The 26,200-nt window shown below is 42.7% G+C and overlaps 1 protein-coding gene across 1 annotated transcript in view; it reads right to left on the minus strand.

Moving 5' to 3' along the window:
• Window positions 1–26,200, minus strand: part of SLC37A1 (solute carrier family 37 member 1) — a 303,425-nt gene that overhangs the window by 242,687 nt on the left and 34,538 nt on the right. The window contains exons 3-7 of the mRNA XM_053705706.1: window positions 20,195–20,272; window positions 18,074–18,155; window positions 12,215–12,341; window positions 9,709–9,787; window positions 587–722 (exon numbers count right to left, since the gene is read on the minus strand). Of these exons, the coding sequence (XP_053561681.1) occupies window positions 587–722; window positions 9,709–9,787; window positions 12,215–12,341; window positions 18,074–18,155; window positions 20,195–20,250 (480 nt within the window). The 5' untranslated portion in view covers window positions 20,251–20,272. The remainder of the gene's footprint in view (window positions 1–586; window positions 723–9,708; window positions 9,788–12,214; window positions 12,342–18,073; window positions 18,156–20,194; window positions 20,273–26,200) is intronic.

Raw genomic sequence — 26,200 nt, forward strand, 5'->3', positions numbered from 1 at the left:
AGGCTAAAGTATAGACCTCACTCATAGGCTAAAGTATAGACCTCACTCATAGGCTAAAGTATAGACCTTACTCATAGGCTAAAGTATAGACCTCACTCATAGGCTAAAGTATAGACCTCACTCATAGGCTAAAGTATAGACCTCACTCATAGGCTAAAGTATAGACCTCCCTCATAGGCTAAAGTATAGACCTCCCTAATAGGCTAAAGTATAGACCTCCCTAATAGGCTAAAGTACAGACCTCCCTAATAGGCTAAAGTATAGACCTCCCTAATAGGCTAAAGTATAGACCTCACTCATAGGCTAAAGTATAGACCTTACTCATAGGCTAAAGTATAGACCTCACTCATAGGCTAAAGTATAGACCTCACTCATAGGCTAAAGTATAGACCTCACTCATAGGCTAAAGTATAGACCTCACTCATAGGCTAAAGTATAGACCTCACTCATAGGCTAAAGTATAGACCTCACTCATAGGCTAAAGTATAGACCTCACTCATAGGCTAAAGTATAGACCTCACTTATAGGCTAAAGTATAGACCTCACTCATAGGCTAAAGTATAGACCTCATTAATGGTGGCCTTACCTGTATAATGATGTAATATGACAAGTTGTGAATGTTGTAGAAATATCCAAAGCCAAAGAGAGCTGTAAAGACCCCACTGGCAATCATCCCGCAAGAGAGGAAATACCGCAGGGGGAGGCGTTCCCCTATCATCCCGCTGCAGGGCAGATACAGAGAGGTAAGGAGGGTATGGTGGGCTTATGTAATAGACACAGAAATGCAGAGTAACACTCACAGTAACACACATAGACAAAGTAGCACACATAGACACAGTAACACACACAGTAACACATACACAAAGTAGCACACACAGTAATATGCATACAAAGTAGCACACACACAGTAACACACATACTCAAAGTAGCACACACAGTAACATACACAAAGTAGCACACACAGTAACAAATACACAAAGTAGCACACACAGTAACACATACACAAAGTAGCACACACAGTAACATACATATTCAAAATAGCACGCAAAGAAATACACAAAGTAGCATGCACAGTAACACACATAAAGACACACAATAACACACACATACAGACACAGTGACACACAAAGACACACAACACACACATACAGACACAGTGAAACAGTGACACACATACACAGTCACACACATACAGACACAGTGACCCACATAAAGACACACAATAACACACACATACAGACACAGTGAAACAGTCACACACATACAGACACAGTGAAACACATACACAGTCATACACATACAAAGTCACACACATACAGACACAGTGAAACACATACACAGTCACACACATACAGACACAGTGAAACACATACACAGTCACACACATACAGACACAGTGACACACAGACACACAACACACACATAGACACAGTCACATACAGACACAGTCACACACATACACAGTCACACACATACAGACACAGTGACACACAAAGACACACAATAACACACACATAGACACAGTCACATACAGACACAGTGACACACATACACAGTCACACACATACAGACACAGTGACACACATACACAGTCACACACATACACAGTCACACACATACAGACCTTGACACACATACACAGTCACACACAGACACAGTGACACACACAGTCACACACAGACACATACATACAGTCACACACATACACAGTCATACACAGTAACACACAGTCACATACATACAGTCACACACATACAGACACAGTGACACACATACAGTCACACACATACAGACATAGTGACATACAGACACAGTGAGACACATACACAAGCACACATACAGACACTGTGACACACATACACAGTCACACACATACAGACACAGTTAAACAGTGACCCACATACAGAGTCACACACATACAGACACAGTGACCCACACAAAGACACACAATAACACACATACAGACACAGTGAAACACAAAGTGACACACAGACAGTGACACACAGACACAGTCACACACATACAGGCACAGTGGCCCACATAGACACACAATAACACACACATACAAACACAGTGAAACACATACACAGTCACACACATACAGGCACAGTGACACACATAAAGACACACAATAACACACACATACAGACACAGTCACAGACACAGTGACACAAATACACAGTCACACACATACATACAGACACAGTGACACACACAGTCACACACATACACAGTCACACACATACATACAGACACAGTGACACACATACACAGTCACACACATACAGACACAGTGGCACACATACACAGTCACACACATACAGACACAGTGGCACACATACACAGTCACACACATACAGACACAGTCACACACATACATACACAGTGAAACACATACACAGTCACACACATACACAGTCACACACATACAGACACAGTGACACACAAAGACACACACATACAGACACAGTCACATACAGACACAGTGACACAAATACACAGTGACACAAAGACACAGTGACACAAATACACAGTCACACACATACAGACACAAGCACACACATACATACAGACACAATGACACACACAGTCACAGTAATACACATACACAGTCACACACATACAGGCACAGTGACACACATAAAGACACACAATAACACACACATACAGACACAGTCACAGACACAGTGACACAAATACACAGTCACACACATACATACAGACACAGTGACACACACAGTCACACACATACACAGTCACACACATACATACAGACACAGTGACACACATACACAGTGACACAAATACACAGTCACACACATACAGACACAAGCACACACATACATACAGACACAATGACACACACAGTCACACACATACAGACACAGTAATACACATACACAGTCACACACATACAGGCACAGTGACACACATAAAGACACACAATAACACACACATACAGACACAGTCACAGACACAGTGACACAAATACACAGTCACACACATACATACAGACACAGTGACACACACAGTCACACACATACACAGTCACACACATACATACAGACACAGTGACACACATACACAGTCACACACATACAGACACAGTGGCACACATACACAGTCACACACATACAGACACAGTGGCACACATACACAGTCACACACATACAGACACAGTCACACACATACAGAGTGAAACACATACAGAGTCATACACATACAGTCACATACATACAGTCACACATACAGAGTCACACATTCAGTGTCACACACATACAGAGTCATACACATACAGTCACATACATACAGTGACACACATACAGACACAGTGACACACAGAGTCACATACAGATACAGTCACATACAGACACAGTGACACACATACAGTCATACACATACACAGTAACACACAATAATACACACATACAGACACAGTGAAACACATACACAGTCCCACACATACACAGTGACACACATACAGACACAGTGAAACACATACACAGTCCCACACATACAGACACAGTGACACACATAAAGACATACAATAACACACACATACAGACAGAGTCACATACACAGTGACACAAATACACAGTCAGACACATACAGACACAGTGACACACAGTCACACACATACACAGTCACACATACAGACACAGTGACACACAGTCACACACATACAGACACAGTGACACACAGTCACACAAATACACAGTCACACACATACAGAGTGAAACACATACACAGTAACAAACATACACAGTCACATACATAGAGACAGTCACACATACAGTAACAAACATACACAGTCACATACATACAGACAGTCACACACATACAGACACAGTGACACATACACAGTCACAAACAGAAACAGTGACACACATACACAGTCATACACAGTCACACACATACAGTAACACACGTACAGAGTGATAAACAGTGACACACAGAGACACACAATAACACACACATACAGTCACAGTGACACACATACACAGTCACACACATACAGAGTGACACACAGACACAGTGACACACAGACACAGTGACACACAGACACAGTGACACACAGACACAGTGACACAGTGACACACAGACACACACATACAGAGTAATAAACAGTGATACACAAAGACACACATACAGTCAGTGACACAGATACAGACACAGTGACCCATATAAAGACACACAATAACACACACATACAGTCACAGTGACACACATACACAGTCACACACATACCCAGTCAAACACAGACAGTGACACACATACAGACAGTGACACACATACAGACAGTGACACACATACAGAGTGACACACATACAGAGTCACACACAGATACAGAGTGACACACAGATACAGAGTGACACACAGATACAGAGTCACACACAGATACAGAGTCACACACAGATACAGAGTCACACACAGATACAGAGTCACACACAGATACAGAGTCACACACAGATACAGAGTCACACACAGATACAGAGTCACACACAGATACAGAGTCACACACAGATACAGAGTCACACACAGATACACAGTCACACACAGACACAGTCACACACAGACACAGTCACATACATACACAGTCACACACAGACACACTCACATACATACAGTCACACACATACAGACACAGTAAAACACATACACAGTCATACACAGTCACATGCATACACACAGTCACACACATACACAGTCACACACATACAGAGTGATAAACAGTGATACACAAAGACACACATACAGTCAGTGACACAGATACAGACACAGTGACCCATATAAAGACACACAATAACACACACATACAGTCACAGTGACACACATACACAGTCACACACATACTCAGTGACACACATACAGACACAGTGACACACATACGCAGTCACACACATACACAGTCACAAACATAGACAGTCACAAACAGTGATACACAAAGACACACAAAAAACATAATTTATGCTTACCTGATAAATTTATTTCTCTTGTGATGTATCGAGTCCACGGATTCATCCTTACTTGTGGGATATTCTCCTCCCCTACAGGAAGTGGCAGAGAGAGCACCCACAGCAGAGCTGTCTATATAGCTCCCCCCTTAGCTCCACCCCCCAGTCATTCAACCGAAGGCTAGGAAGAAAAAGGAGAAACTATATGGTGCAGTGGTGACAGTTTAAAAATAAAAATATATATGCCTGTCTTAAACAGGGCGGGCCGTGGACTCGATACATCACAAGAGAAATAAATTTATCAGGTAAGCATAAATTATGTTTTCTCTAGTAAGATGTATCGAATCCACGGATTCATCCTTACTTGTGGGATACCAATACCAAAGCTTTAGGACACGGATGAAGGGAGGGACAAGACAGGGACCTTAAACGGAAGGCACCACTGCTTGTAGAACCTTTCTCCCAAAAATAGCCTCCAAAGAAGCAAAAGTATCAAATTTGTAAAATTTGGAAAAAGTATGAAGCGAAGACCAAGTCGCCGCCTTACAAATCTGTTCAACAGAAGCCTCATTTTTAAAAGCCCATGTGGAAGCCACAGCTCTAGTAGAATGAGCAGTAATTCTTTCAGGAGACTGTTGGCCAGCAGTCTCATAAGCCAAACGGATGATGCTTTTCAGCCAAAAGGAAAGAGAGGTAGCCGTAGCCTTCTGACCTCTCCTCTTACCAGAATAAACAACAAACAATTGACGGAAATCTTTAGTTGCTTGTAAGTAGAACTTTAAAGCACGAACCACATCAAGATTGTGCAACAGACGTTCCTTCTTTGAAGAAGGATTAGGACACAGTGAAGGAACAACAATCTCTTGATTGATATTCTTATAAGAAACCCAGGTTTGGTACGCAAAACCACCTTATCTGCATGGAAAATAAGATAAGGGGAAATCACACTGTAAAGCAGATAGCTCAGAAACTCTTCGAGCCGAAGAGATAGCTACTAAAATCAAAACTTTCCAAGATAGAAGCTTAATATCCATGGAATGCATAGGTTCAAACGGAACCCCTTGAAGAACTTTAAGAACTAAATGTAGGCGCCATGGCGGAGCAACAGGTTTAAATACAGGCTTGATTCTGACCAAAGCCTGACTAAATGCTCGAATGTCTGGGACATCTGCCAGACGTTTGTGTAGAAGAATAGACAAAGCAGATATTTGTCCTTATAAGGAACTAGCTGATAATCCCTTATCCAAACCTTCTTGGAGAAAAGACAATATTCTAGGAATCCTAATCTTACTCCACGAGTAACCTTTGGATTCACACCAATAAAGATATTTGCGCCAAATCTTATGATAGATCTTCCTGGTGACAGGCTTTCTAGCCTGATACAGGGTATCAATGACCGACTCAGAGAAACCACGCTTTGATAGATCTATCTATAGTTCAATCTCCAAGCAGTCAGACGCAGAGAAATTAGATTTGGATGCGTGAACAGACCTTGGATTAGAAGGTCCTGCCTCATTGGCAGAGTCCATGGTAGAACCGAGGACATGTCCACTAGGTCTGCATACCAAGTCCTGCGTGGCCACGCAGGTGCTATCAGAATCATCAAAGCTCTCTCCTGCTTTATTCTGGCAACCAGACATAGAAGGAGAGGAAATACATAGGCCAGATTGAAGGACCAAGGCACTGCTAGAGCATCTATCAGTACCGCCTTGGGATCCCGGGACCTGGACCCGTAACGAGAAAGTTTGGCATTCTGACGGGACGCCATCAGATCCAATTCTGGTGTGCCCCATAGCTGAATCAGCTGGGCAAATACCTCCGGATGGAGTTCCCACTCTCCCAGATGAAAAGTCTAACGACTTCGGAAATCCGCCTCCCAGTTCTCTACTCCTGGGATGTGGATTGCTGAGAGATGGCAAGAGTGATCCTCTGCCCATCGGATTATTTTGGTTACCTCCATCATCGCTAGAGAACTCCTTGTTCCTCCTTGATGATTGATATAAGCTACAGTCGTGATGTTGTCCGACTGAAACCTGATGAATTTGGCCGCAGCAAGCTGAGGCCACGCCTGAAGCGCATTGAATATCGCTCTCAGTTCTAGAATATTTATCGGGAGAAGAGATTCCTCCCAAGACCATAAGCCCTGTGCTTTCAGGGAGTTCCAGACTGCATCCCAGCCTAGCAGGCTGGTATCTGTCGTTACAATGAGCCACTCTGGCCTGCTGAAACACATTCCCTGAGACAGGTGGTCCTGAGACAACCACCAGAGAAGAGAATCTCTGGTCTCCTGGTCCAGATGCAGTTGAGGAGACAAATCTGCATAATCCCCATTCCACTGTTTGAGCAATTCTAAGAGGGGGTACCACAATGGCTTCCAAACATATTGAACAAGGATTTTCCTTGGTGTCAGACATGTTAAACAGGCTAGTAATGTAACAAGCAAGCTTGAAAAACACTGTAATCAAAGTAAATAACACTTAGAAATAAAACGGTACTGTGCCTTTAAGAGAAAAAAAGCTGCACAAATTCTGCAAAACAGTGTAAAAAAGCAGTAGACTTAACAAAATTTTTACAGTAGTATCATATAGCCTTAGTAACTTTGCACAGCTATGCAAATAAACAATTAACCCCTTAATGGCAAAACCGGATTGAAAAAACATCAAAACCAGTAAAAAAGACTTTCAGCACCTTGCCACAGCTCTGCTGTGGCTCCTACCTGCCCTTCAGAACGATTTGTGGGGGAAAAAACTTCTTTTTACAGCCCTCAAACACAGCAGAAACTTCTGGAGAAGCAGTTAGATGTCTTTGAGGAAAGTAAAATGCACAACTGAGGTGCGAAAATAGGCCCCTCCCACCTCACTCAATGTTTTGAGGCCTAACAGACAAACACTAGAGTGTCTCTAAATTAACCATGTGGGTTAAAAAAAAACTAAAACAAGCCATAATGAACCCTTTAGTCCCTTCAAAAAAAACTTTATAATTGCATCATTCACTGAATAAACAAAATGTTTTTACCAAACAGTGTCACCAGTAACTAATGAGCCCTTCATGCAAGCTGAAATTCCTATCCAAGTGTCTGAATAGAGCTTACCCTTCCCTCATGGGGATATTGCCAGCCTTTTCTAGAATTAACACAGTCTGTCTAGAAAAAATATAGACTAAACATACCTCATATGCAATAGGCAATACTCTCTTCACATCCCTCTGACATTCACTGCACTCTGAGAGGAAAACCAGGCTTCAACCTGCTGCGGAGCGCATATCAACGAAGAATCTTAAGCACAAACTTACTTCACCACCTCCACGGGAGGCAAAGTTTGTAAAACTGAATTGTGGGTGTGGTGAGGGGTGTATTTATAGGCATTTTAAGGTTTGGGAAACTTTGCCCCTCCTGGTAGGAATGTATATCCCATATGTCACTAGCTCATGGACTCTTGCTAATTACATGAAAGAAATATAGACTAAACATACCTCATGCTTAGCCTGCAAACTGTTCCCCCAACTGAAGTTTTCCTGTACTCTTCAGCCCTTGTAAGAACAGCAGTGGATCTTAGTTACAAAGTGCTAAGATCATCATCCTCCTTGCAGAAATCTTCATCTCTTTTCTGCCAGAGAGTAAATAGTACACACCGGTACCATTTAAAAATAACAAACTTTTGCTTGAGAAAATAAAAACCTAACATTTTTGTCACCACACTCCTCTTTGCCCTTCCTAGCAGTTAAGCAGGCAGAGAGAATGACTGGGGGGGGGGGGGGGAGCTAAGGGGGAGCTATATAGGCAGCTCTGCTGTGGGTGCTCTCTCTGCCACTTCCTGTATGGGAGGAGAATATCCCACAAGTAAGGATGAATCCGTGAACTCGATACATCTTACAAGAGAAACACACATACAGTCAGTGACACAGATACAGACACAGTGACACACAGACACACAATAACACACACATACAGTCACAGTGACACACATACACAGTCACACACATACTCAGTGACACACATACAGACGCAGTCACACATACACAGTGACACACATACAGACACATACACAGTCACACACATATACAGTCACACACATACAGACACAGTGACACATACGCAGTCACACACATACAGAGTGACACACATACAGACACAATCACACACCTACACAGTCACACACATATACAGCGACACACATACAGTCACCCACATACACAGTCACACACATACTCAGTGACACACATACAGACGCAGTCACACACATATACAGTCACACACATACAGACACAGTGACACATACGCAGTCACACACATACAGAGTGACACACATACAGACACAATCACACACCTACACAGTCACACACATATACAGCGACACACATACAGTCACCCACATACACAGTCACATACATATACAGTCACATACATATACAGTCACACACATTTAGACACAGTGACACACATACAGAGTGACACACATAAAGAAACACAATAACACACACATAGCGTCAGAGTGACACAAATACGCAGTCACAGACATACAGACGCAGTCACAGACATACACAGTGACAGACATACAGACACAGTCACACACATACACAGTTACAGTGACACACATACACAGTCACACACATACACAGTGACACACACAGTCACACACATACATAGACAGTCACAAATATACAGAGTGAAACACATACAGACACACAATAACACACACATAAATATAGACAGTAGACATATGCCCAATTACACATAAGAACCAAGTGTAGTTACCTGAGGTACATGCCCACAGCATATGCACATAGGAAGGAGTAATCCAGGGTTCCGAGCAGTTGCTTATAGTTCTTTTTATCTAGAAAAGTCAAGGGGTTGGATATAAGGGGGGGGGGGGGCAATGATTTACATGGGATAAAAGGACACACTGAGCATAAGCTGACACTCAATGCAGATACAGCCCTGGCACACTGAGCATAAGCTGGCACTCACTGCAGATACAGCCTGACACACTGAGCATAAGCTGGCACTCAGATACAGCCTGACACACTGAGCATAAGCTGGCACTCACTGCAGATACAGCCTGACACACTGAGCATAAGCTGGCACTCAGATACAGCCTGACACACTGAGCATAAGCTGGCACTCACTGCAGATACAGCCTGACACACTGAGCATAAGCTGGCACTCACTGCAGATACAGCCCTGACACACTGAGCCTAAGCTGGCACTCAGATACAGCCTGACACACTGTGTAAAGGAGAGAGAGAGACAGGAGATATAGAGAAAGGAGAGAGAGAGACAGGAGATATAGAGAGAGGACAGAGAGGTAGACAAGGGGGAGAGAGAGAGGACAGAGAGGTAGACAAGGGGGAGAGAGAGAGGACAGAGAGGTAGACAAGGGAGAGAGAGAGAGGACAGAGAGGTAGACAAGGGAGAGAGAGAGAGGACAGAGAGGTAGACAAGGGAGAGAGAGAGAGAGAGAGAGAGAGGACAGAGAGGTAGACAAGGGAGAGAGAGAGAGAGAGAGAGAGAGAGAGAGGACAGAGAGGTAGACAAGGTAGAGAGAGAGAGAGGACAGAGAGGTAGACAAGGGAGAGAGAGAGAGAGAGAGAGAGAGAGGACAGAGAGGTAGACAAGGGAGAGAGAGAGAGAGGACAGAGAGGTAGACAAGGGAGAGAGAGAGAGGACAGAGAGGTAGACAAGGGAGAGAGAGAGAGAGGACAGAGAGGTAGACAAGGGAGAGAGAGAGAGAGGACAGAGAGGTAGACAAGGGAGAGAGAGAGAGAGGACAGAGAGGTAGACAAGGGAGAGAGAGAGAGGACAGAGAGGTAGACAAGGGAGAGAGAGAGAGGACAGAGAGGTAGACAAGGGAGAGAGAGAGAGGACAGAGAGGTAGACAAGGGAGAGAGAGAGGACAGAGAGGTAGACAAGGGAGAGAGAGAGAACAGAGAGGTAGACAAGGGAGAGAGAGAGAACAGAGAGGTAGACAAGGGAGAGAACAGAGAGAGAGGACAGAGAGGACAGAGAGAGAGAGAGGACAGAGAGAGAGAGAGGACAGAGAGAGAGAGAGAGGACAGAGAGAGAGAGAGAGAGAGAGAGAGAGAGAGGACAGAGAGAGAGAGAGAGAGAGAGAGAGAACAGAGAGAGAGAGAGAGAGAGAGAGAGAGGACAGAGAGAGAGAGAGAGAGAGAACAGAGAGAGAGAGAGAGAGAGAGAGAACAGAGAGAGAGAGAACAGAGAGAGAGAGAACAGAGAGAGAGAACAGAGAGAGAGAGAGAGAGAGAGAACAGAGAGAGAGAGAGAGAGAGAGAACAGAGAGAGAGAGAGAGAGAGAGAACAGATAGAGAGAGAGAGAGAGAGAGAGAGAGAGAACAGAGAGAGAGAGAGAGAGAACAGAGAGAGAGAACAGAGAGAGAGAGAGAGAACAGAGAGAGAGAGAGAGAACAGAGAGAGAGAGAGAACAGAGAGAGAGAGAGAACAGAGAGAGAGAGAGAACAGAGAGAGAGAGAGAACAGAGAGAGAGAGAGAACAGAGAGAGAGAGAGAACAGAGAGAGAGAGAGAACAGAGAGAGAGAGAGAGAACAGAGAGAGAGAGAGAGAACAGAGAGAGAGGACAGAGAGGTAGACGAGAGAGAGAGAGAGAGAGGACAGAGAGGTAGAAGAGAGAGAGAGAGAGAGAGAGAGAGGACAGAGAGGTAGACGAGAGAGAGAGAGAGAGAGAGAGAGAGAGAGCGCACGCGAGGGGGACAGAGAGGTATGAGAGAGAGAGAGAGAGAGAGGGGAGAGAGAGAGGGGAGAGTGAGAGAGGGGAGAGAGAGAGAGAGAGGGGAGAGAGGGGAGAGAGAGGGGAGAGAGAGAGAGATAGGGGAGAGAGAGAGAGGACAGAGAGGTAGACGAGAGAGAGAGAGAGAGAGAGAGAGAGAGAGAGGACAGAGAGGTAGACGAGAGAGAGAGAGAGGACAGAGAGGTAGACGAGAGAGAGAGGACAGAGAGGTAGACGAGAGAGAGAGAGAGAGAGAGAGAGAAAGAAAGAGGACAGAGAGGTAGACGAGAGAGAGAGAGAGAGAGAGAGAGAGGACAGAGAGGTAGACGAGAAAGAGGACAGAGAGGTAGACGAGAGAGAGAACAGAGAGGTAGACAAGAGAGAGAGAGAGGACAGAGAGGTAAACAAGAGAGAGAGGACAGAGAGGTAAACAAGAGAGAGAGAAAGAGAGGACAGAGAGGTAGACAAGTGAGAGAGTGAGAGTCATGCACAGACAGAGACAAAAATGTAGTTCCTCACCAAATGGTGCCCATCCACAGCGTGATGCATTCTGCACCGACTGTAATGGCTGCTTTAGGATAACAAACTCTTTGTAACTGTGAAGTTCAACTTCATGAGGCTCCGAGCAGTGTCTGTGCAGCTCCCCCTATGAGAGACAAACCCATGGTAACTATTAGCCTTACTACTAACTAGTGCTATTGTCTTAACAGGCGAGAGACAAACCCATGGTAACTATTAGCCTTACTACTAACTAGTGCTATTGTCTTAACAGGCGAGAGACAAACCCATGGTAACTATTAGCCTTACTACTAACTAGTGCTATTGTCTTAACAGGCGAGAGACAAACCCATGGTAACTAGTAGCCTTACTACTAACTAGTGCTATTGTCTTAACAGGTGAGAGACAAACCCATGGTAACTATTAGCCTTACTACTAACTAGTGCTATTGTCTTAACAGGCGAGAGACAAACCCATGGTAACTATTAGCCTTACTACTAACTAGTGCTATTGTCTTAACAGGTGAGAGACAAACCCATGGTAACTATTAGCCTTACTACTAACTAGTGCTATTGTCTTAACAGGTGAGAGACAAACCCATGGTAACTATTAGCCTTACTACAAACTAGTGCTATTGTCTTAACAGGCGAGAGACAAACCCATGGTAACTATTAGCCTTACTACTAACTAGTGCTATTGCCCTACCAGGTGAGAGACAAACCCATGGTAACTATTAGCCTTACTACTAACTAGTGCTATTGCCCTACCAGGTGAGAGACAAACCCATGGTAACTATTAGCCTTACTACTAACTAGTGCTATTGTCTTAACAGGCGAGAGACAAACCCATGGTAACTAGTAGCCTTACTACAAACTAGTGCTATTGTCTTAACAGGCGAGAGACAAACCCATGGTAACTAGTAGCCTTACTACAAACTAGTACTACTGCCCTAACAGGTGAGAGACAAACCCATGGTAACTATTAGCCTTACTACAAACTAGTGCTATTGTCTTAACAGGCGAGAGACAAACCCATGGTAACTAGTAGCCTTACTACAAACTAGTACTACTGCCCTAACAGGTGAGAGACAAACCCATGGTAACTAGTAACCTTACTACTAACTAGTACTACTGCCCTACCAGGTGAGAGACAAACCCATGGTAACTAGTAGCCTTACTACTAACTAGTACTACTGCCCTACCAGGTGAGAGACAAACCCATGGTAACTAGTAGCCTTACTACTAACTAGTGCTATTGTCTTAACAGGCGAGAGACAAACCCATGGTAACTATTAGCCTTACTACAAACTAGTGCTATTGTCTTAACAGGCGAGAGACAAACCCATGGTAACTAGTAGCCTTACTACAAACTAGTGCTATTGTCTTAACAGGCGAGAGACAAACCCATGGTAACTATTAGCCTTACTACAAACTAGTGCTATTGTCTTAACAGGCGAGAGACAAACCCATGGTAACTAGTAGCCTTACTACAAACTAGTACTACTGCCCTAACAGGTGAGAGACAAACCCATGGTAACTAGTAGCCTTACTACTAACTAGTACTACTGCCCTACCAGGTGAGAGACAAACCCATGGTAACTAGTAGCCTTACTACTAACTAGTACTACTGCCCTACCAGGTGAGAGACAAACCCATGGTAACTAGTAGCCTTACTACTAACTAGTGCTATTGTCTTAACAGGCGAGAGACAAACCCATGGTAACTATTAGCCTTACTACAAACTAGTGCTATTGTCTTAACAGGCGAGAGACAAACCCATGGTAACTAGTAGCCTTACTACAAACTAGTGCTATTGTCTTAACAGGCGAGAGACAACCCCATGGTAACTATTAGCCTTACTACAAACTAGTGCTATTGTCTTAACAGGCGAGAGACAAACCCATGGTAACTATTAGCCTTACTACAAACTAGTGCTATTGTCTTAACAGGCGAGAGACAAACCCATGGTAACTATTAGCCTTACTACTAACTAGTACTACTGCCCTAACAGGTGAGAGACAAACCCATGGTAACTAGTAGCCTTACTACTAACTAGTACTACTGCCCTACCAGGTGAGAGACAAACCCATGGTAACTAGTAGCCTTACTACTAACTAGTACTACTGCCCTACCAGGTGAGAGACAAACCCATGGTAACTAGTAGCCTTACTACTAACTAGTGCTATTGTCTTAACAGGCGAGAGACAAACCCATGGTAACTATTAGCCTTACTACAAACTAGTGCTATTGTCTTAACAGGCGAGAGACAAACCCATGGTAACTAGTAGCCTTACTACAAACTAGTGCTATTGTCTTAACAGGCGAGAGACAAACCCATGGTAACTATTAGCCTTACTACAAACTAGTGCTATTGTCTTAACAGGCGAGAGAAAAACCCATGGTAACTATTAGCCTTACTACAAACTAGTGCTATTGTCTTAACAGGCGAGAGACAAACCCATGGTAACTAGTAGCCTTACTACAAACTAGTGCTATTGTCTTAACAGGTGAGAGACAAACCCATGGTAACTATTAGCCTTACTACAAACTAGTGCTATTGTCTTAACAGGTGAGAGACAAACCCATGGTAACTATTAGCCTTACTACAAACTAGTGCTATTGTCTTAACAGGCGAGAGACAAACCCATGGTAACTATTAGCCTTACTACAAACTAGTGCTATTGTCTTAACAGGCGAGAGACAAACCCATGGTAACTAGTAGCCTTACTACTAACTAGTACTACTGCCCTACCAGGCGAGAGACAAACCCATGGTAACTAGTAGCCTTACTACTAACTAGTGCTATTGTCTTAACAGGCGAGAGACAAACCCATGGTAACTATTAGCCTTACTACAAACTAGTGCTATTGTCTTAACAGGCGAGAGACAAACCCATGGTAACTATTAGCCTTACTAGTACTACTGCCCTAACAGGTGAGAGACAAACCCATGGTAACTATTAGCCTTACTACAAACTAGTGCTATTGTCTTAACAGGCGAGAGACAAACCCATGGTAACTATTAGCCTTACTACTAACTAGTACTACTGCCCTAACAGGTGAGAGACAAACCCATGGTAACTATTAGCCTTACTACTAACTAGTGCTATTGTATTAACAGGCGAGAGACAAACCCATGGTAACTATTAGCCTTACTACAAACTAGTGCTATTGTCTTAACAGGCGAGAGACAAACCCATGGTAACTATTAGCCTTACTACTAACTAGTACTACTGCCCTAACAGGTGAGAGACAAACCCATGGTAACTATTAGCCTTACTACAAACTAGTGCTATTGTCTTAACAGGCGAGAGACAAACCCATGGTAACTATTAGCCTTACTACTAACTAGTACTACTGCCCTAACAGGTGAGAGACAAACCCATGGTAACTATTAGCCTTACTACAAACTAGTGCTATTGTCTTAACAGGCGAGAGACAAACCCATGGTAACTATTAGCCTTACTACTAACTAGTACTACTGCCCTAACAGGTGAGAGACAAACCCATGGTAACTATTAGCCTTACTACAAACTAGTGCTATTGTCTTAACAGGCGAGAGACAAACCCATGGTAACTATTAGCCTTACTACAAACTAGTGCTATTGTCTTAACAGGCGAGAGACAAACCCATGGTAACTATTAGCCTTACTACAAACTAGTGCTATTGTCTTAACAGGCGAGAGACAAACCCATGGTAACTATTAGCCTTACTACAAAACTAGTGCTATTGTCTTAACATGCGAGAGACAAACCCATGGTAACTATTAGCCTTACTACTAACTAGTACTACTGCCCTAACAGGTGAGAGACAAACCCATGGTAACTATTAGCCTTACTACAGACTAGTGCTATTGTCTTAACAGGCGAGAGACAAACCCATGGTAACTATTAGCCTTACTACAAACTAGTGCTATTGTCTTAACAGGCGAGAGACAAACCCATGGTAACTAGTAGCCTTACTACAAACTAGTGCTATTGTCTTAACAGGCGAGAGACAAACCCATGGTAACTATTAGCCTTACTACTAACTAGTGCTATTGTCTTAACAGGCGAGAGACAAACCCATGGTAACTAGTAGCCTTACTACAAACTAGTGCTATTGTCTTAACAGGCGAGAGACAAACCCATGGTAACTAGTAGCCTTACTACAAACTAGTGCTATTGTCTTAACAGGCGAGAGACAAACCCATGGTAACTATTAGCCTTACTACTAACTAGTGCTATTGTCTTAACAGGCGAGAGACAAACCCATGGTAACTAGTAGCCTTACTACAAACTAGTGCTATTGTCTTAACAGGCGAGAGACAAACCCATGGTAACTAGTAGCCTTACTACAAACTAGTGCTATTGTCTTAACAGGCGAGAGACAAACCCATGGTAACTAGTAGCCTTACTACTAACTAGTACTACTGCCCTACCAGGCAAGAGACAAACCCATGGTAACTAGTAGCCTTACTACTAACTAGTGCTATTGCCCTACCAGGTGAGAGACAAACCCATAGTAACAGGCAGTCATCCCAATAACTAATAGTACTGCCCGTCTCTTGTGAGAGACAAACCCATGGTAACTAGAAGCCTTACTACTAACTAGTACTACTGCCCTACCAGGTGAGAGACAAACCCATGGTAACTAGTAGCCTTACTACTAACTAGTGCTATTGTCTTAACAGGCGAGAGACAAACCCATGGTAACTATTAGCCTTACTACAAACTAGTGCTATTGTCTTAACAGGCGAGAGACAAACCCATAGTAACAGGCAGTCATCCCAATAACTAATAGTACTGCCCGTCTCTTGTGAGAGACAAATTCATGGTAACTAGTAGCCTTACTGCTAACTAGTACTACTGCCCTACCAGGTGAGAGACAAACCCATGGTTACTAGTAGCCTTACTACTAACTAGTACTACTGCCCTAACAGATGAGAGACAAACCCATGGTAACTATTAGCCTTACTACTAACTAGTGCTATTGCCCTAACCAGTGAGAGACAAACCCATGGTAACTAGTAGCCTTACTACTAACTAGTGCTATTGTCTTAACAGGTGAGAGACAAACCCATGGTAACTAGTAGCCTTACTACTAACTAGTGCTATTGCCCTAACCAGTGAGAGATAAACCTATGGTAACTAGTAGCCTTACTACTAACTAGTGCTATTGCCCTAACCAGTGAGAGACAAACCCATGGTAACAAGTATCCTTACTACTAACTAGTTCTACTGCCCTAACAGGTGAGAGACAAACCCATGGTAACTATTAGCCTTACTACTAACTAGTGCTATTGCCCTAACCAGTGAGAGACAAACCCATGGTAACTAGTAGCCTTACTACTAACTAGTTCTACTGCCCTAACCAGTGAGAGACAAACCCATGGTAACTATTAGCCTTACTACTAACTAGTGCTATTGCCCTAACCAGTGAGAGACAAACCCATGGTAACTAGTATCCTTACTACTAACTAGTTCTACTGCCCTAACAGGTGAGAGACAAACCCATGGTAACTAGTATCCTTACTACTAACTAGTTCTACTGCCCTAACAGGTGAGAGACAAACCCATGGTAACTATTAGCCTTACTACTAACTAGTGCTATTGCCCTAACCAGTGAGAGATAAACCTATGGTAACTATTAGCCTTACTACTAACTAGTGCTATTGCCCTAACCAGTGAGAGACAAACCTATGGTAACTAGTAGCCTTACTACTAACTAGTGCTATTGCCCTAACCAGTGAGAGACAAACCCATGGTAACTAGTAGCCTTACTACTAACTAGTGCTATTGCCCTAACCAGTGAGAGACAAACCTATGGTAACTAGTAGCCTTACTACTAACCAGTACTATAAAAGTGAAGAATTCTCTTTGCCTTGGGGCCCAAAACCCACCTTGACAATGCTGATGGGCTTCCTGGACAAGTGGAAGCTGCAGTAAAGCAGGAAGGTGAGAACCAGAACCAGAGCCCGGAACCTGCAGCAAAAACAAATATGTCAAAACCAGAACTAAAACCTGCAACAAATCGAATGAACTCAGAATCTGTAGAACAACACAAATCAGTTGGAACCAGAGCACAAAACTTACACAAAAAACAGAACCTGTAACAAAAATACGGAAAAAAGAGGATAGGTAAAAATACTAAAAAAACAAACCTAACACACTTACTTACTGATCGTGCACTACTGATCGTGCGCTACTGATCGTGCTGTACTGATCATATATATATATATATATATATATATATATATATATATATATATATATATATATATATATATATATATATATATATATACACACAGTGTATATACACACACACACACAGGTCCGGTTTAGGAGTGCAGTCCCCTACCGTGTTTTGTATATGACTGGGATGATTACATAAGCCTGTGCACCATTCACTTGTTCCCAGTTTGTTTGGATTGAGAGCTTGCATTGTGTGGCTGTTTTAGGGTCCCAGGTTTTTGGAAAGAACCTTGACGAGGTACCTGGGCTTGTCCCATTTGGCCAGATGCGGTAACTAACCTTTCCATTTTTGCTTTTAATCTTAGCTGAGAGCTTGCTAGTGAGTGCTGGGTTTTCTCTGTGTGTTGTATCAATTTATTTTGTAATTTCCCCTATGGTTTAACCCTGTCTGGGGTTAACTGCTTGTGACTCTGGGGACAGCACAGCTTCTTGTGAGTGCCACTGAGCACCCAGGGCTGAGCATGTTGCAGGGTCATGGGATGTGTACCCGGTCCGGTCTAAGAGTGCAGTCCCCTTTCGTGTATATATATATATATATATATATATATATATATATATATACACATACATACATATACACACACACATATATATATATATATACACACACATACACACATATACCCACACCCATATATATATATATATACATACATGTACACACATACATACATATATATATATATATATATATAAATAAAAGGAAATTTATGCTTACCTGATAAATTTATTTCTTTTACAAATACACATACATACATATACAGATTCAGATACATACACACATATACATACACACACATACATACATGTACACACACACACACATACATACATGTACACACATACATACATACATGTACACACATACATACATACATACACATACACACATACATACACGTACACACATACATACACGTACACACACACATACACGTACACACACACATACACGTACACACACACATACATACATGTACACACATACATACATACATGTACACACATACATACATGTACACACACACACATACATACATGTACACACACACACACACACACACACACACGTACACACATACATGTACACACACACACATACACACACACACACACACACATACATACACGTACACACATACATACATGTACACACATACATACACGTACACACATACATACACGTACACACATGTACACACATACATGTACACACATACATATACACACATACATGTACACACATACATACATGTACACACACACATACATACATGTACACACACACACATACATACATGTACACACACACACGTACACACATACACACATACATGTACACACACACATGTACACACACATACATACATACATGTACACACACACACACACACATACATACATACATACATGTACACACACACACACACACATACATACATACATGTACACACACACACATACATATATGTACAAACATACATAGAAATATCAATACAAAAGTATAGTATAAAACTTTGAAGAACTCCACTATTTGACCTTCGGCTTAGTGCTCCACTAGGTTTGCTTTTGAGGGTTAGCTAGGAGTTTGTTCAGTGCCCCCCATAGAAGGCTATTATGTGAGGTATTTAGAGGGGAAGCGCTATCCAACATCCAGATGTTAACCCACCATAACGCTAACATAGTGCTCCACTTGTAATATAGGCCAATGCCAGCAACAAACATCTCCCACCCTAGAGACACAAACACCTACCCTCTGTACCTACCACTGATCTCTTGAAAATGACACGAGCAGACGAATCCCAGGGGGCAAAACAGCCATTTACTGCCACAGACAGAAACTCCTGTAATAAACAAAGAGCAACACAATAAGGCTTGTGTGACGTGAGAAGTTTCTAATGTGAGTAACATGCTGATCCGTTCGTTATTGTCATATGTATTATAGCTTGTGCCCACTGTTGTGTTGTAACTGGCACCAGCTTGTGTCATTATTATCATATGTATTACACAGACGGAAATTATAGCTTGTGCCCACTGTTGTGTTGTGACTGGCACCAGCGTGTGTTATTGTCATATGTATTATACAGACGGAAATTATAGCTTGTGCCCACTGTTGTGTTGTGACTGGCACCAGCATGTGTTATTGTCATATGTATTATACAGACAGCAATATAGCTTGTGCCCACTGTTGTGTTGTGACTGGCACCAGCGTGTGTTATTGTCATATGTATTATACAGACGGCAATTATAGCTTGTGCCCACTGTTGTGTTGTGACTGGCACCAGCTTGTGTCATTATCATATGTTTTATACAGACGGCAATTATAGCTTGTGCCCACTGTTGTGTTGTGACTGGCACCAGCTTGTGTCATTATTATCATATGTATTACACAGACGGAAATTATAGCTTGTGCCCACTGTTGTGTTGTGACTGGCACCAGCATATGTTATTGTCATATGTATTATACAGACGGCAATTATAGCTTGTGCCCACTGTTGTGTTGTGACTGGCACCAGCTTGTGTCATTATTATCATATGTATTACACAGACGGAAATTATAGCTTGTGCCCACTGTTGTGTTGTGACTGGCACCAGCATGTGTTATTGTCATATGTATTACACAGACGGAAATTATAGCTTGTGCCCACTGTTGTGTTGTGACTGGCACCAGCGTGTGTTATTGTCATATGTATTATACAGACAGCAATATAGCTTGTGCCCACTGTTGTGTTGTGACTGGCACCAGCTTGTGTCATTATTATCATATGTATTACACAGACGGAAATTATAGCTTGTGCCCACTGTTGTGTTGTGACTCGCACCAGCATGTGTTATTGTCATATGTATTATACAGACAGCAATTATAGCTTGTGCCCACTGTTGTGTTGTGACTGGCACCAGCGTGTGTCATTGTCATATGTATTATACAGATGGAAATTATAGCTTGTGCCCACTGTTGTGTTGTGACTGGCACCAGCGTGTGTCATTATCATATGTATTACATAGACGGAAATTATAGCTTGTGCCCACTGTTGTGTTGTGACTGGCACCAGCATGTGTTATTGTCATATGTATTATACAGAAGGCAATTATAGCTTGTGCCCACTGTTGTGTTGTGACTGGCACCAGCTTGTGTCATTATTATCATATGTATTACACATACGGAAATTATAGCTTGTGCCCACTGTTGTGTTGTGACTGGCACCAGCTTGTGTCATTATCATCATATGTATTACACAGACGGAAATTATAGCTTGTGCCCACTGTTGTGTTGTGACTGGCACCAGCGTGTGTTATTGTCATATGTAGTATAAAGACGGCAATTATAGCTTGTGCCCACTGTTGTTGTATTACACAGACGGAAATTATAGCTTGTGCCCACTGTTGTGTTGTGACTGGCACCAGCGTGTGTTATTGTCATATGTATTATACAGACGGCAATTATGCTGGTGCCAGTCACAACACAACAGTGGGCACAAGCTATGTGTTATTGTCATATGTATTATACAGACGGCAATTATAGCTTGTGCCCACTGTTGTGTTGTGACTGGCACCAGCTTGTGTCATTATCATCATATGTATTACACAGACGGAAATTATAGCTTGTGCCCACTGTTGTGTTGTGACTGGCACCAGCATGTGTTATTGTCATATGTATTATACAGACGGCAATTATAGCTTGTGCCCACTGTTGTATTGTGACTGGCACCAGCATGTGTTATTGTCATATGTATTATACAGACGGAAATTATAGCTTGTGCCCACTGTTGTGTTGTGACTGGCACCAGCATGTGTTATTGTCATATGTATTATACAGACGGCAATTATAGCTTGTGCCCACTGTTGTGTTGTGACTGGCACCAGCTTGTGTCATTATCATATGTATTACACAGACGGAAATTATAGCTTGTGCCCACTGTTGTGTTGTGACTGGCACCAGCTTGTGTCATTATTATCATATTTATTACACAGACGGAAATTATAGCTTGTGCCCACTGTTGTGTTAATAATGACACAAGCTGGTGCCAGTCACAACACAACAGTGGGCACAAGCTATAATTGCCGTCTGTATAATACATATGACAATAACACACGCTTGTGCCAGTCACAACACAACAGTGGGCACAAGCTATAATTGCCGTCTGTATAATACATATGACAATAACACACGCTGGTGCCAGTCACAACACAACAGTGGGTACAAGCTATAATTTCCGTCTGTGTAATATATATGATAATGACACAAGCTGGTGCCAGTCACATCATATTTATTACACAGATGGAAATTATAGCTTGTGCCCACTGTTGTGTTGTGACTGGCACCAGCTTGTGTCATTATCATATATATTACACAGACGGAAATTATAGCTTGTGCCCACTGTTGTGTTGTGACTGGCACCAGCGTGTGTTATTGTCATATGTAGTATAAAGACGGCAATTATAGCTTGTGCCCACTGTTGTTGTATTACACAGACGGAAATTATAGCTTGTGCCCACTGTTGTGTTGTGACTGGCACCAGCGTGTGTTATTGTCATATGTATTATACAGACGGCAATTATAGCTTGTGCCCACTGTTGTGTTGTGACTGGCACAAGCGTGTGTTATTGTCATATGTATTATACAGACGGCAATTATAGCTTGTGCCCACTGTTGTGTTGTGACTGGCACAAGCGTGTGTTATTGTCATATGTATTATACAGACGGCAATTATAGCTTGTGCCCACTGTTGTGTTGTGACTGGCACCAGCGTGTGTCATTATTATCATATTTATTACACAGACGGAAATTATAGCTTGTGCCCACTGTTGTGTTGTGACTGGCACCAGCATGTGTTATTGTCATATGTATTATACAGACGGCAATTATAGCTTGTGCCCACTGTTGTGTTGTGACTGGCACCAGCTTGTGTCATTATCATATGTATTACACAGACGGAAATTATAGCTTGTGCCCACTGTTGTGTTGTGACTGGCACCAGCTTGTGTCATTATTATCATATTTATTACACAGACGGAAATTATAGCTTGTGCCCACTGTTGTGTTAATAATGACACAAGCTGGTGCCAGTCACAACACAACAGTGGGCACAAGCTATAATTGCCGTCTGTATAATACATATGACAATAACACACGCTTGTGCCAGTCACAACACAACAGTGGGCACAAGCTATAATTGCCGTCTGTATAATACATATGACAATAACACACGCTGGTGCCAGTCACAACACAACAGTGGGCACAAGCTATAATTTCCGTCTGTGTAATACAACAACAGTGGGCACAAGCTATAATTGCCGTCTGTATAATACATATGACAATAACACACGCTGGTGCCAGTCACAACACAAAAGTGGGCACAAGCTATAATTGCCGTCTGTATAATACATATGACAATAACACACGCTGGTGCCAGTCACAACACAACAGTGGGTATAAGCTATAATTTCCGTCTGTGTAATAAATATGATAATAATGACACAAGCTGGTGCCAGTCACATCATATTTATTACACAGATGGAAATTATAGCTTGTGCCCACTGTTGTGTTGTGACTCGCACCAGCGTGTGTTATTGTCATATGTAGTATACAGACGGCAATTATAGCTTGTGCCCACTGTTGTTGTATTACACAGACGGAAATTATAGCTTGTGCCCACTGTTGTGTTGTGACTGGCACCAGCGTGTGTTATTGTCATATGTATTATACAGACGGCAATTATAGCTTGTGCCCACTGTTGTGTTGTGACTGGCACAAGCGTGTGTTATTGTCATATGTATTATACAGACGGCAATTATAGCTTGTGCCCACTGTTGTGTTGTGACTGGCACAAGCGTGTGTTATTGTCATATGTATTATACAGACGGCAATTATAGCTTGTGCCCACTGTTGTGTTGTGACTGGCACCAGCGTGTGTCATTATTATCATATTTATTACACAGACGGAAATTATAGCTTGTGCCCACTGTTGTGTTGTGACTGGCACCAGCATGTGTTATTGTCATATGTATTATACAGACGGCAATTATAGCTTGTGCCCACTGTTGTGTTGTGACTGGCACCAGCATGTGTTATTGTCATATGTATTATACAGACGGCAATTATAGCTTGTGCCCACTGTTGTGTTGTGACTGGCACCAGCGTGTCATTGTCATATGTATAATACAGACGGAAATTATAGCTTGTGCCCACTGTTGTGTTGTGACTGGCACCAGCATGTGTTATTGTCATATGTATTATACAGACGGCAATTATAGCTTGTGCCCACTGTTGTGTTGTGACTGGCACCAGCGTGTGTCATTATCATATGTTTTATACAGACGGAAATTATAGCTTGTGCCCACTGTTGTGTTGTGACTGGCACCAGCATGTGTCATTATCATATGTATTATACAGACGGCAATTATAGCTTGTGCCCACTGTTGTGTTGTGACTGGCACAAGCGTGTGTTATTGTCATATGTATTATACAGACGGCAATTATAGCTTGTGCTCACTGTTGTGTTGTGACTGGCACCAGCGTGTGTCATTGTCATATGTATAATACAGAAAGAAATTATAGCTTGTGCCCACTGTTGTGTTGTGACTGGCAGCTTAATGTCACCATCACTACAGTATGAGGGGACTAAATATACAGACACTGCATCCTGTCACTGTCACTACAGTATGAGGGGACTAAATATACAGACACGGCATCCTGTCACCGTCACTACAGTATGAGGGGACTAAATATACAGACACGGCATCCTGTCACTCTCACTACAGTATGAGGGGACTAAATATACAGACACAGCATCCTGTCACCGTCACTACAGTATGAGGGGACTAAATATACAGGCACGGCATCCTGTCACCGTCACTACAGTATGAGGGGACTAAATATACAGACACGGCATCCTGTCACCTCACTACAGTATGAGGGGACTAAATATACAGACACGGCATCCTGTCACCGTCACTACAGTATGAGGGGACTAAATATACAGACACTGCATCCTGTCACTGTCACTACAGTATGAGGGGACTAAATATACAGACACGGCATCCTGTCACTCTCACTACAGTATGAGGGGACTAAATATACAGACACGGCATCCTGTCACCGTCACTACAGTATGAGGGGACTAAATATACAGACACGGCATCCTGTCACCGTCACTACAGTATGAGGGGACTAAATATACAGACACGGCATCCTGTCACTGTCACTACAGTATGAGGGGACTAAATATACAGACACGGCATCCTGTCACTCTCACTACAGTATGAGGGGACTAAATATACAGACACGGCATCCTGTCACTGTCACTACAGTATGAGGGGACTAAATATACAGACACGGCATCCTGTCACTCTCACTACAGTATGAGGGGACTAAATATACAGACACGGCATCCTGTCACTGTCACTACAGTATGAGGGGACTAAATATACAGACACGGCATCCTGTCACTCTCACTACAGTATAAGGGGACTAAATATACAGACACGGCATCCTGTCACCGTCACTACAGTATGAGGGGACTAAATATACAGACACGGCATCCTGTCACTCTCACTACAGTATGAGGGGACTAAATATACAGACACGGCATCCTGTCACTCTCACTACAGTATGAGGGGACTAAATATACAGACACGGCATCCTGTCACCGTCACTACAGTATGAGGGGACTAAATATACAGACACGGCATCCTGTCACCTCACTACAGTATGAGGGAACTAAATATACAGACACGGCATCCTGTCACTGTCACTACAGTATGAGGGGACT

This window comes from Bombina bombina, chromosome 3 (assembly GCF_027579735.1).
Source record: "Bombina bombina isolate aBomBom1 chromosome 3, aBomBom1.pri, whole genome shotgun sequence".
In the NCBI taxonomy this organism is placed as follows: Eukaryota; Metazoa; Chordata; class Amphibia; order Anura; family Bombinatoridae; genus Bombina; species Bombina bombina.